This window comes from Oncorhynchus nerka, linkage group LG15 (assembly GCF_034236695.1).
Source record: "Oncorhynchus nerka isolate Pitt River linkage group LG15, Oner_Uvic_2.0, whole genome shotgun sequence".
Classification (NCBI taxonomy): Eukaryota; Metazoa; Chordata; class Actinopteri; order Salmoniformes; family Salmonidae; genus Oncorhynchus; species Oncorhynchus nerka.
The window spans coordinates 69,631,361-69,644,184 of record NC_088410.1 but is presented as its reverse complement, the minus strand read 5'-3'; the positions used below and the strand labels follow the sequence as shown (position 1 = coordinate 69,644,184).

At 45.4% G+C, this 12,824-nt stretch overlaps 1 protein-coding gene across 1 annotated transcript in view; it reads right to left on the bottom strand.

The window, feature by feature from the left end:
• Positions 1–12,063, bottom strand: part of LOC115143238 (solute carrier family 41 member 1-like) — a 34,290-nt gene extending 22,227 nt beyond the window's left edge. The window contains 2 exon segments of the mRNA XM_029683407.2: positions 9,460–10,667; positions 11,845–12,063. Of these exon segments, the coding sequence (XP_029539267.2) occupies positions 9,460–9,930 (471 nt within the window). The 5' untranslated portion in view covers positions 9,931–10,667; positions 11,845–12,063.
• Positions 12,064–12,824: the final 761 nt, after the last annotated feature.

The window sequence follows — 12,824 nt, the reverse complement described above, 5'->3', positions numbered from 1 at the left end:
AAATTTGACATAAAATTTGTTCTGAACTTCATCTAAGTCACAGCAATAGACAAACACAGTGTGCTTAAACTAATAACACAAATTATTGTATTTTTCGTGTCTATATTGAATACATAATTTAAACATTCAGGTTGTAAAAAGTATGTGAACCCCTAGGATAATGACTTCTCCAAAAACTAATTGGAGTCAGGAGTCAACTAACCTGCAGTCCAATCAATGAGATGTGATTGGAGATTTTGGTTAGAGCTGACCTGCCCCATAAAAAACACTCACAACATTTGAGTTTGCTATTCACAAGATCCGCAACTACAGAAAACATTTGTTTGAGGTTATTAATGCCAAAGGAGGGTGAACCTGTTATTAAATCCAATGGTTCAAATACTTTTTCCAACCTGCACTGTGAATGTTTACACAGTGTGTTCAATAAAGACATGAAAAATTATAATTGTTTGTGTGTTATTGTTGTTATTGTTATTGGTGCGTTTTGTTGCCAACCTATTTTGCCTATTTTGCTACCTGACAACTTTACGGTTTTCACTTTTTAATTACCGTTCATATATTTATTTATTTTTTCCTCAACTTTTTCACTCCGGACGCTTTATCTGGACACGATTCGTCAGGACCTCCAACAGCCGAAGCTAAGTAGTAACATTAACATGATGCCTTCTAATTGCAGCCGCTGTGCTCGCCTTACGGCGAGGATAGCTGTACTGCAAGCCCAGCTTCAGACGCAATCGTTAGGCAAGGGTAATTTTAGTGTAGGAAAGGATGAAACAGCGTCTGTGCCACCAGTAAGTACAGATAGTAGTATAAATCCCCTGGCACAGTCCCCGCAGCCGGACAATTTTCTCACGGTTTCTGGAAGGAAATGCTGTAGGAACGCTCAACCGGTGTCGCTCATTCAGCCGACAGAAACTTTCAACCGGTTTTCCCCATTAAGCAGCGGGTCGGTGTCAGAGGCCGAGTCTTCTCTGGTCTCTACTCCTCCCGTTACGGGGTCTGAGACGCCAAAGCTTCCCACCATTAGCTCTGACAAATTGAAAACTCTAGTCATTGGCGACTCCATTACCCGCAGTATTAGACTTAAAGCGAATCATCCAGCGATCATACACTGTTTACCCGGGGCAGGGCTACCGACGTTAAGGCTAATCTGAAGATGGTGCTGGCTAAAGCTAAAACTGGCGAGTGTAGAGAGTATAGAGATATTGTTATCCACGTCGGCACCAACGATGTTAGGATGAAACAGTCAGAGATCACCAAGCGCAACATAGCTTCTGCGTGCATATCAGCTAGAAAGATGTGTCGGCATCGAGTAATTGTCTCTGGCCCTCCCAGTTAGGGGAGTGATGAGCTCTACAGCAGAGTCTCACAACTCAATCGCTGGTTGAAAACTGTTTTCTGCCCCTCCCAAAAGATAGAATTTGTAGATAATTGGCCCTCTTTCTGGGACTCACCCACAAACAGGACCAAGCCTGACCTGCTGAGGAGTGACGGACTCCATCCTAGCTGGAGGGGTGCTCTCATCTTATCTACCAACATAGACAGGGCTCTAACTCCTCTAGCTCCACAATGAAATAGGGTGCAGGCCAGGCAGCAGGCTATTAGCCAGCCTGCCAGCATAGTGGAGTCTGCCACTAGCATAGTCAGTGTAGTCAGCTCAGCTATCACCATTGAGACCGTGTCTGTGCCTCGACCTAGGTTGGGCAAAACTAAACATGGCGGTGTTCGCCTTAGCAATCTCACTAGGATAAAGACCACCTCCATTCCTGTCATTACTGAAAGAGATCATGATACCTCACTTCTCAAAATAGGGCTACTTAATGTTAGATCCCTTACTTCAAAGGCAATTATAGTCAATGAACTAATCACTGATCATAATCTTGATGTGATTGGCCTGACTGAAACATGGCTTAAGCCTGATGAATTTACTGTGTTAAATGAGGCCTCACCTCCTGGCTACACTAGTGACCATATCCCCGTGCATCCCGCAAAGGCGGAGGTGTTGCTAACATTTACGATAGCAAATTTCAATTTACAAAAAAAAAAAAAAATGACGTTTTCGCCTTTTGAGCTTCTAGTCATGAAATCTATGCAGCCTACTCAATCACTTTTTATAGCTACTGTTTACAGGCCTCCTGGGCCATATACAGCGTTTCTCACTGAGTTCCCTGAATTCCTATCGGACCTTGTAGTCATTGCAGATAATATTCTAATCTTTGGTGACTTTAATATTCACATGGAAAAGTCCACAGACCCACTCCAAAAGGCTTTCGGAGCCATCATCGACTCAGTGGGTTTTGTCCAACATGTCTCTGGACCCACTCACTGTCACAGTCATACGCTGGACCTAGTTTTGTCCCATGGAATAAATGTTGTGGATCTTAATGTTTTTCCTCATAATCCTGGACTATCGGACCACCATTTTATTACGTTTGCAATCACAACAAATAATCTTCTCAGACCCCAACCAAGGAACATCAAAAGTCGTGCTATAAATTCACAGACAACACAAAGATTCCTTGATGCCCTTCCAGACTCCCTCTGCCTACCCAAGGACGCCAGAGGACAAAAATCCGTTAACCACCTAACTGAGTATCTCAATTTAACCTTGCGCAATACCCTAGATGCAGTTGCACCCCTAAAAACTAAAAAAATGTCTCATAAGAAACTAGCTCCCTGGTACACAGAAAATACCCGAGCTCTGAAGCAAGCTTCCAGAAAATTGGAACGGAAATGGCGCCACACCAAACTGGAAGTCTTCCGACTAGCTTGGAATGACGGTACCGTGCAGTACCGAAGAGCCCTTACTGCTGCTCGATCATCCTATTTTTCTAACTTAATTGAGGAAAATAAGAACAATCCGAAATTCCTTTTTGATACTGTCGCAAAGCTAACTAAAAAGCAGCATTCCCCAAGAGAGGATGACTTTCACTTTAGCAGTGATAAATTCATGAACTTCTTTGAGGAAAAGATTATGATTATTAGAAAGCAAATTACGGACTCCTCTTTAAACCTGCGTATTCCTCCAAACCTCAGTTGTCCTGAGTCTGCACAACTCTGCCAGGACCTAGGATCAAGAGAGACGCTCAAGTCTTTTAGTACTATATCTCTTGACACAATGATGAAAATAATCATGGCCTCTAAACCTTCAAGCTGCATACTGGACCCTATTCCAACTAAACTACTGAAAGAGCTGCTTCCTGTGCTTGGCCCTCCTATGTTGAACATAATAAACGGCTCTCTATCCACTGGATGTGTACCAAACTCACTAAAAGTGGCAGTAATAAAGCCTCTTGAAAAAGCCAAACCTTGACCCAGAAAATATAAAAACTATCGGCCTATATCGAATCTTCCATTCCTCTCAAAATTTTAGAGAAGGCTGTTGCGCAGCAACTCACTGCCTTCCTGAAGACAAACAATGTATACGAAATGCTTCAGTCTGGTTTTAGACCCCATCATAGCACTGAGACGGCACTTGTGAAGGTGGTAAATGACATTTTAATGGCAACGGACCGAGGCTCTGCATCTGTCCTCGTGCTCCTAGACCTTAGTGCTGCTTTTGATACCATCGATCACCACATTCTTTTGGAGAGATTGGAAACCCAAATTGGTCTACACGGACATGTTCTGGCCTGGTTTAGATCTTATCTGTCGGAAAGATATCAGTTTGTCTCTGTGAATGGTTTGTCCTCTGACAAATCAACTGTAAATTTCGGTGTTCCTCAAGGTTCTGTTTTAGGACCACTATTGTTTTCACTATATATTTTACCTCTTGGGGATGTTATTCGAAAACATAATGTAAACTTTCACTGCTATGCGGATGACACACAGCTGTACATTTCAATGAAACATGGTGAAGCCCCAAAATTGCCCTCGCTAGAAGCATGTGTTTCAGACATAAGGAAGTGGATGGCTGCAAACTTTCTACTATTAAACTCGGACAAAACAGAGATGCTTGTTCTAGGTCCCAAGAAACAAAGAGATCTTCTGTTGAATCTGACAATTAATCTTAATGGTTGTACAGTCGTCTCAAATAAAACTGTGAAGGACCTCGGCGTTACTCTGGACCCTGATCTCTCTTTGAAGAACATATCAAGACCATTTCGAGGACAGCTTTTTCCATCTACGTAACATTGCAAAAATCAGAAACTTTCTGTCCAAAAATGATGCAGAAAAATTAATCCATGCTTTTGTCACTTCTAGGTTAGACTACTGCAATGCTCTATTTTCCGGCTACCCAGATAAAGCACTAAATAAACTTCAGTTAGTGCTGAATACGGCTGCTAGAATCCTGACTAGAACCAAAAATTTGATCATATTACTCCAGTGCTAGCCTCTCTACACTGGCTTCCTGTCAAAGCAAGGGCTGATTTCAAGGTTTTACTGCTAACCTACAAAGCATTACATGGGCTTGCTCCTACCTATCTCTCTGATTTGGTCCTGCCGTACATACCTACACGTACGCTACGGTCACAAGACGCAGGCCTCCTAATTGTCCCTAGAATTTCTAAGCAAACAGCTGGAGGCAGGGCTTTCTCCTATAGAGCTCCATTTTTATGGAACGGTCTGCCTACCCATGTCAGAGACGCAAACTCGGTCTCAACCTTTAAGTCTTTACTGAAGACTCATCTCTTCAGTGGGTCATATGATTGAGTGTAGTCTGGCCCAGGAGTGGGAAGGTGAACGGAAAGGCTCTGGAGCAACGAACCGCCCTTGCTGTCTCTGCCTGGCCGATTCCCCTCTTTCCACTGGGATTCTCTGCCTCTACCCTGTTACGGGGGCTGAGTCACTGGCTTACTGGGGCTCTCTCATGCCGTCCCTGGGGGGGGTGCGTCACCTGGGTGGGTTGATTCACTGTTGTGGTCGGCCTGTCTGGGTGGCGCCCCCCTTGGGTTGTGCCGTGGCGGAGATCTTTGTGGGCTATACTGGCCTTGTCTCAGGATGGTAAGTTGGTGGTTGAAGATATCCCTCTAGTGGTGTGGGGGCTGTGCTTTGGCAAAGTGGGTGGGGTTATATCCTTCCTGTTTGGCCCTGTCCGGGGGTGTCCTCGGATGGGGCCACAGTGTCTCCTGACCCCTCCTGTCTCAGCCTCCAGTATTTATGCTGCATTAGTTTATGTGTCGGGGGGCTAGGGTCAGTTTGTTATATCTGGAGTACTTCTCCTGTCCTATTCGGTGTCCTGTGTGAATCTAAGTGTGCGTTCTCTAATTCTCTCCTTCTCTCTTTCTTTCTCTCTCTCGGAGGACCTGAGCCCTAGGACCATGCCCCAGGACTACCTGACATGATGACTCCTTGCTGTCCCCAGTCCACCTGGCCATGCTGCTGCTCCAGTTTCAACTGGCCTGGGCTGTAGGACCATGTCCCAGGACTACCTGACATGATGACTCCTTGCTGTCCCCAGTCCACCTGGCCATGCTGCTGCTCCAGTTTCAACTGTTCTGCCTTACTATTATTCAACCATGCTGGTCATTTATGAACATTTGAACATCTTGGCCACGTTCTGTTATAATCTCCACCCGGCACAGCCAGAAGAGGACTGGCAACCCCACATATGCTCTCTCTAATTCTCTCTTTCTTTCTCTCTCTCTCGGAGGACCTGAGCCCTAGGACCGTGCCCCAGGACTACCTGACATGATGACTCCTTGCTGTCCCCAGTCCACCTGACTGTGCTGCTGCTCCAGTTTAAACTGTTCTGCCTTATTATTATTCGACCATGCTGGTCATTTATGAACATTTGAACATCTTGGTCATGTTCTGTTATAATCTCTACCCGGCACAGCCAGAAGAGGACTGGCCACCCCACATAGCCTGGTTCCTCTCTAGGTTTCTTCCTAGGTTTTGGCCTTTCTAGGGAGTTTTTCCTAGCCACCGTGCTTTTACACCTGCATTGTTTGCTGTTTGGGGTTTTAGGCTGGGTTTCTGTACAGCACTTTGAGATATCAGCTGATGTACGAAGGGCTATATAAATAAATTTGATTTGATTTGATTTGTTATTAGTTTAAGCAGAATGTGTGTCTATTGTTGTGACTTAGATGAAGATCAGATTAAATTTGATGACAAATTTATGCAGAAAACCAGGTAATTCTAAAGGGTTCACATACTTTTTCTTCCCACTGTAAATGTGGCAAAAACTAATGTAGATATTAATAAATATATTTCTATAGCTTCTAAAATATTTTTTGCCATGGTGGGGGAGTGCCAAGATGGAGTCATTTTCGACTTCAACACAGCACCCATTACCAATCATCTAGTGTATTTATAAATCAGTCCCTTCCTTTTCCATACTGTCCTGTGTTGTCTATCCTGGGCAACTCTGGCGGATTTGGGCTAGAGGGTGTGTGTGCATATGTTTGTGTGTTTGTGTGTAAAGGGGGAAACTAAGTGAAGTTAAAGAGGTGGGTCACATTTTACACAGACATTGTAGAGAACGCTGTTGAGAACATGAACATGCATCACCCTGGGCAACCATTACCTTTCCAGAAGCTGAGACAAGGGGCAACACACACACACACTGAGGGGGATGAGATATTTTGCATCTACCATACATCTGAGTCAGAACTAGCTTGCTTAATTAATGAGAGAGAGAGAGAGAGAGAGAGAGAGAGAGAGAGAGAGAGAGAGAGAGAGATGCCTCCTGCAAGGGCAGAAGGGGATTAGCTGAGTTAGCAGTTAGCAGTGTCAAGGGAGGGGAATTAGAATGTGATAGAATCTACTAGACAAGCTTCTAGAACCATTCACTATACTGACAACATTGTCATTATTATGTCTCTTCACATAGGGAATGATATAACTTTCTCTTATCTTTATCATCACAGCTGTTGTTATTGACTCTGAGATCAACAATTGCTTAGATGAATCAGCATGATATGAACGAATTAGAAAATGAGAGAGGTAGACAGACAAGGAGAGAGAGAAATTCTGAAGTGAACAATTCCTGAGCGCTGGTTGAACAATTCCTGAGTGAACAATCCTGATTAGAGGGCATGACATGGTTAACGGCATGAGAGTGCATGCTTTAAACCACAGCAAGGCAGTAATCTGTCCTTATAACAACAGTTATAACACTAGAACCACTCCCACCTCTTTCTCTTCACCCTCTCTCTCTCTCTCTCTCTCTCTCTCTCTCTCTCTCTGTTCATTCCACTCTCTACTTACCCCTTTCCTCTCCTTCTCCCTCCCTCCTTCCCCCTCTCCGCCTTCCCTCTCTCTCTCTCTGTGTGTTCATTCCACTCCCTACTTACCCCTCTCCTCCCCTTCTCCCTCCCTCCTTCCCCCTCTCTGCCTTCCCTCTCTCTCTCTCTCTCTCTCTCTCTGTGTTCCTTCCACTCCCTACTTACCCCTCTCCTCTCCTTCTCCCCCCCCCCCCCCCCTCTCTCTCTGTGTTCATTCCACTCCCTACTTACCCTCTCCTTCTCCCTCCCCCTTCCCACCTTCCCTCTCTCTCTCTCTCTCTCTCTCTGTGTGTTCATTCCACTCCCTACTTACCCCTCTCCTCTCCTTCTCCCTCCCCCCTCCTGCCCCCTCTCTCTCTCGCTCTGCCCCTTCCCCTCTCCTCTCTCTCCTCCCTCCTGCCCCCCTCTCTGCCTTCCCTCCACTCCCTCCGCTCCCCACTCCCTACTTACCCCTCTCCTCTCCTTCTCCCTCCCTCCCCCCCCCTCTCCGCCTTCCCTCTCTCTCTCTCTCTCTCTCTCTCTCTCTCTCTCTCTCGCTCTGTGTTCATTTCACTCCCTACTTACCCCTCTCCTCTCCTTCTCCCCCCCTCCGCCTTCCCTCTCTCTCTCTCTGTCCAGAGTTCCTGGGGTACACCATGTTGGCATCAAAATGAGTAGTCGGAGCCAGCGCTTGGTCTCCCAGCAACCAGGCACCTCCAGCTTTATCTGTAGCAGAGGCTGACCTTAAAGAAATATATGACCTGCCAGGCGCCCAGGACCGTATTTTTACACTGTACACACTTGTACGCAAGTGTTCACACACACATGTACCAACAATAACACCCACACCATGTGTTCACACACACACACACACATACCAACAATAACACCCACACCCAGTTTACACCAGGCAAGTCAACAGGAAAGTGGGAAGGAGAGTAATTATAAGTTAGTTGAATTGTTTTCCCTGTGGCTCTGTTGTTGGTCTCCTTCGGGTTACAGTCAGCTACAGTGGCTGAAATAACCACTATATTTACAGATGCATGCACATACTCTCCTCTGTTCCACTCTATGTGTTATTCTATTCTGTTCTGCTATATTATTTTTTATCAGAACCATGAGGATAAACCTATGTGTTTAAGTCTCTGTCTCAGCAGCCTTCACAGATATGTCAGATAAATCAACAGACAAGTCTTTATTAAACGGCCCAGCTGTCCTCTCTACCTCCTCAACCTCCCCTCCCCCTTCCAAGAACAGACTGTGTTCCAACATGTGCCAGGTGGGGGGGGGGGGGGTGAAGGGGTCATATGTTACGTAGATACTCCCATGGTCTCCGATAACCTCCCATTCTGTCCATCATCAGAGCTGAGCTGTCACATTGGCTGGCAGGAAAGGGATTGACGGGCGCTGGGCCAATCTGACTCGAACCAAGCAGTTCATTGAAACATGCCCAAGACCAGCCCCTTAGTAGTCATCGCTCATCATCACACAATGACAGCAGCTTAGGCCGAACATTGCAATGCTATTTAGTTTAGGTTTAGTTATGCATACTAATATAATAATATATGTGGCTAAATCAATCAGACAGGCAACAGTGTCTATTCCACTTCCTCCCTCCCTTTGTGTCAGTGACAAGCATGACTAACAACACGACTGTAGCAATAGGCTGAACACTGGGCCCTTATTGTCTTAATAGGACTGGGACTGTAGTGACTACTAGATTGTGGATGAGGTAGCATAAGCACATCACAGTACAGTTCCTGACACAGGGAATAGTGTTGTCTATAGCCTACAGGTGGAAAAGAACTATGTCTCAACATTCTGTTTCTTAGTCCATACTGCAGATTGAATCAGTAGGAGTTTTTATCTGACCATGTGACCTGTCACATCAGAAATAAATTGGTGTGAATCAAAACAGGGTAGACACTAATCAGAATTCTAGGGACAACCCTACCCTAACCCAAACCCTACCCTAACCCTGACCCTAAACCCTAACCCCAACCCTAACCCTAACCCTAAACCCTAACCCTAAACCCTAACCCTAAACCCTAAACCCTAACCCTAACTCTACCCTAACCCTAACCCTAACCCTAACCCTAACCCTACCCTAACCCTAACCCTAAACCCAAACCCTACCCTAAACCCTAACCCTACCCTAAACCCTAACCCTACCCTAAACCCTAACCCTACCCTAAACCCTAACCATTACCTTCACCGTTTAAAATGTCTTCTTCAATGGGGTGACGTCGGAATTAGGTTGTCCCAAGCATCCCGATTAGCAATAAACATCAAAATAGTCTCTCCTCACCTGAACGATGTCCAGCACCATACCCGCCGCCACTGTCCCGAACCCGGCCAGCAGGAACGGTAAGACCACCTGGAGGCCAATAGAGAAGGAAGTCTCCTTCAATGGCGCCGGTGGCTCTGGGCTCTGGTCAGTGCTTATGTCGTCACTCTCATTGCTCTGGCTGGCGTTCTCCAGGAGAGCGTCCTCCTCGCGCTGGCCCTTGGCATTCGCCCTACAGTCTATCACCACTATCTCCCGGTCCTCATCTCCTGGTTCACCAGACCTCTCCACGACGGATGTCACCTCCGTGAGCTCGTACTCGCCCCTCTCCTCCGGTCTCATCTCCTCGGGGTCCTCGGTGAGGATGGCCGGGTGAACGGAGCCGTTGGAGTGGAGGTATGCTGGTGGCACCACTTCCTTCTTCATCTCTATCGCCCCCGATGACATGTCAGTGTCCAACGGTTTGTCTTGATCTTTCGACCAAAGTACCATGCGGAAGCTTTTGGGGACAGTAGACTGAATGAGAAATATAGGCTATGGCCAAAAGGTGTGGGACGTTTAATTGAGTTTAGATTTCCCTTGATCGGTTTTTAATAACCTGATCTCACAACATAATTTATCCCATTAAAAAATGCTGGTGAGTGGCACTCAGGTGTGGTCACGAACGCGAAATTATGTGGTAATAAAAAAACGATTCAAGGGCGCAACTAGGCTACTCTTGCGTCTGCAAAGGCAGGTGTGAGTCGCCGCTCTCCCCCAGGCGTGCGTACCCTCTTGCCGGTGCTTCGGGAGAAGCTCGAGTATGTTCTCCATTCACTGCGTGCTCAAGGTAGGCAGATGGATAAAAGAATGAAACATATATTTTCCGAAAAGATATCAAAAACAAAGAAACAAACAAATTGTTATCTGGTCAATGTTATCTGATAGCATAATCTGGTCAATAACGTCTGGTAGCCAAAGGGTATTGAAAAGTTGGTCTTAAAAGGTAAATGAAGTAGCCTAGGTCCAGTTGTTATTTTCAGAAAGTCATCCAAGAGCGCAGTCCAGTCCTGCACGCACTCTGACAGTTCTCTCAAGACTAGCTCGCGCCAGTCGGTGTCCGGGGCTGGGAAGGTCTCACCTTACACCACGTGGTTATTTTATGAAGAGTATTTAAAGATCTGCAGCACGGATTGGGTTACTGAACTGCGGAAAAGTACTTATCCTCCAGCGCTCTGGCCACGGTTCTCCTGAAAGAGAAGAGATTATGAATAACGTTTATGCATAGGCTACATGTTCTGTCTCTTTCACATGAAATATTAGCTTTACAAAATTTATTCAAACTAGTTTTATTGGCTTTTGTAGCCATTTGCCTTTAAATAGCATTATTGCGCACAAATGTCCAATGGAATGGACATGGCAATACAGAATGTATTTGGTGGGCACTGGTGAGATATTTAAAAATAGAATTTTAGGCTGTTTGCCGATGTTATCCTCAAACGGGTGATATCCATATCAATAGGCCTACATTGTTACCTAATTCCACAGCGGCATCATTTCTTGACATGATCATGATCTATGGATGAACAGAACCCTTAAACACTTAGGCTCTAGCCCACCTAAATCAGCATTTACTTTCAGCTGTCTACTTCAAGATGAGTTTACTAAGGTTTGGCTAACCGTTAAAAGCGGTGTTTTGTGCCAACACCTCTCCACGCTTTACACTCTTGTTTGGCGTTGTGAAGAGGGGTTGCCTATAGGAACGTTTACAAATGGATATATATATACAGGATATAGCGCCAAACATGTAATTTCCTCTGACCGGCTATAAATAATCTGCCTTCAATCAAGGTGTACATCCTCTAACGCTGATTCTCTCCCAGCATCTTATGACATCCGTAGAGGATACGCTGAAACGTCAGTGCGCATTTGGTTTCCCCCCTGGTCCGGGAACAATCCTTTGCTCTGTTTAGTAGTCAAGACCAATACCTCGCAGCCCAACATGGCAAAGGCGTAAATTAGTACAAGCTTGGTCGTAGCTGAATAGGGGGAACCCTCCTGTTTTAGTAATAATTCCAACACGATCGCTGTATTAAATGACAGATCATGTGGATTTTTTCTCTCAAAGTGTCTAATGAAATAGTTCAAGCAACTGGCTTGACAGATAAACTAACATGAGGCAGGAAATATTCTCTGAAGTGGCCATGACAACAACAAAAGATATTCCCTTACCGATAATAAACATTTATTCACATACACAGAGAGAGAGAGAGAGAGAGAGAGAGAGAGAGAGAGAGAGAGAGAGAGAGGGGGGAGAGAGGGGAGAGAGGGGTGCAGTGAGTAATAAAACATGAAAATAGTCTATGGTCAGCATCCAATAGGTCTGGATCGGTACCAGCACATCAGGTATAACAGACAGTTCTTTACCTAAACCGCGTAGATCCACGGAGGAGACGAGAGAACTCAAAACAGAAGCAGAACAGAGGGCACTGCTGAACGCCACACAACGGTTGTCTCATATCCTGCACTCGGTTATAATGTGTGCTGCAGCCTGTGTGGGCGCAGGTGTGCATGCCTTATGTACGGTAACGGCCCGTACCAGGCTTAATCGTTAACCCCGAGTGGTTAAGGCTGTCACTTTCCGACCGTCACATTGTTCCATTCAGAAGAACCATGCGAGCCGCTACATGCGCATCTACTGTATAAACCACATCCTGGAATAGGAAAGGCGGGTCCACCAGAGATGACGTGAGCACGTGTGCGTGAGAGCCCCCTCCTGCTTCTCCCTGTTTATAAATTAATGTTTATATTTTCTCCATGAACGGTCTCTGTCCGATAAGCACGGAAGTGATTTGATCTATCCCTGCCAATAACACCCATGGAGCAAAGAGTTGGGATGGTTATAGACTGGATTCTTCATTGCATCTGAAGTGGACTTTCAGACAATCCTTTCACCAACACATCCTTATATAACTGGATTGGTCATCGACATGCTCATTCAGAAGTACACATAAACAACGCAGGATTAGGATGATATTCTAATATCCTTATAGTACACTAGTAGAGATCATAGACAATAGCACAGGGGAAATGGTATTGAGCCCAGGTCATCTGTACTTTCCAACACCTTGAAAGTGAGCTAAAAGTTAGGCATTCACAGAATTACATCAACTATAATTTGACCTCAGCAACTGATAGGCTAGATATCAACTATGTGACTCAGGTCAAGGCACCAATGTGACCTGTTTTCACCAATGTCAAGTGGACTGACTTGATCTTTTGATCTTGGGTCATCTGTTTCACTCAAGATGACATTTACCCAAAATGTTTATGTTTCTGTCTCATATGACATGGTAAATATATACAACGCTAAAAAACAACGCTAAAGCCCATATAGGTGTTAGTGC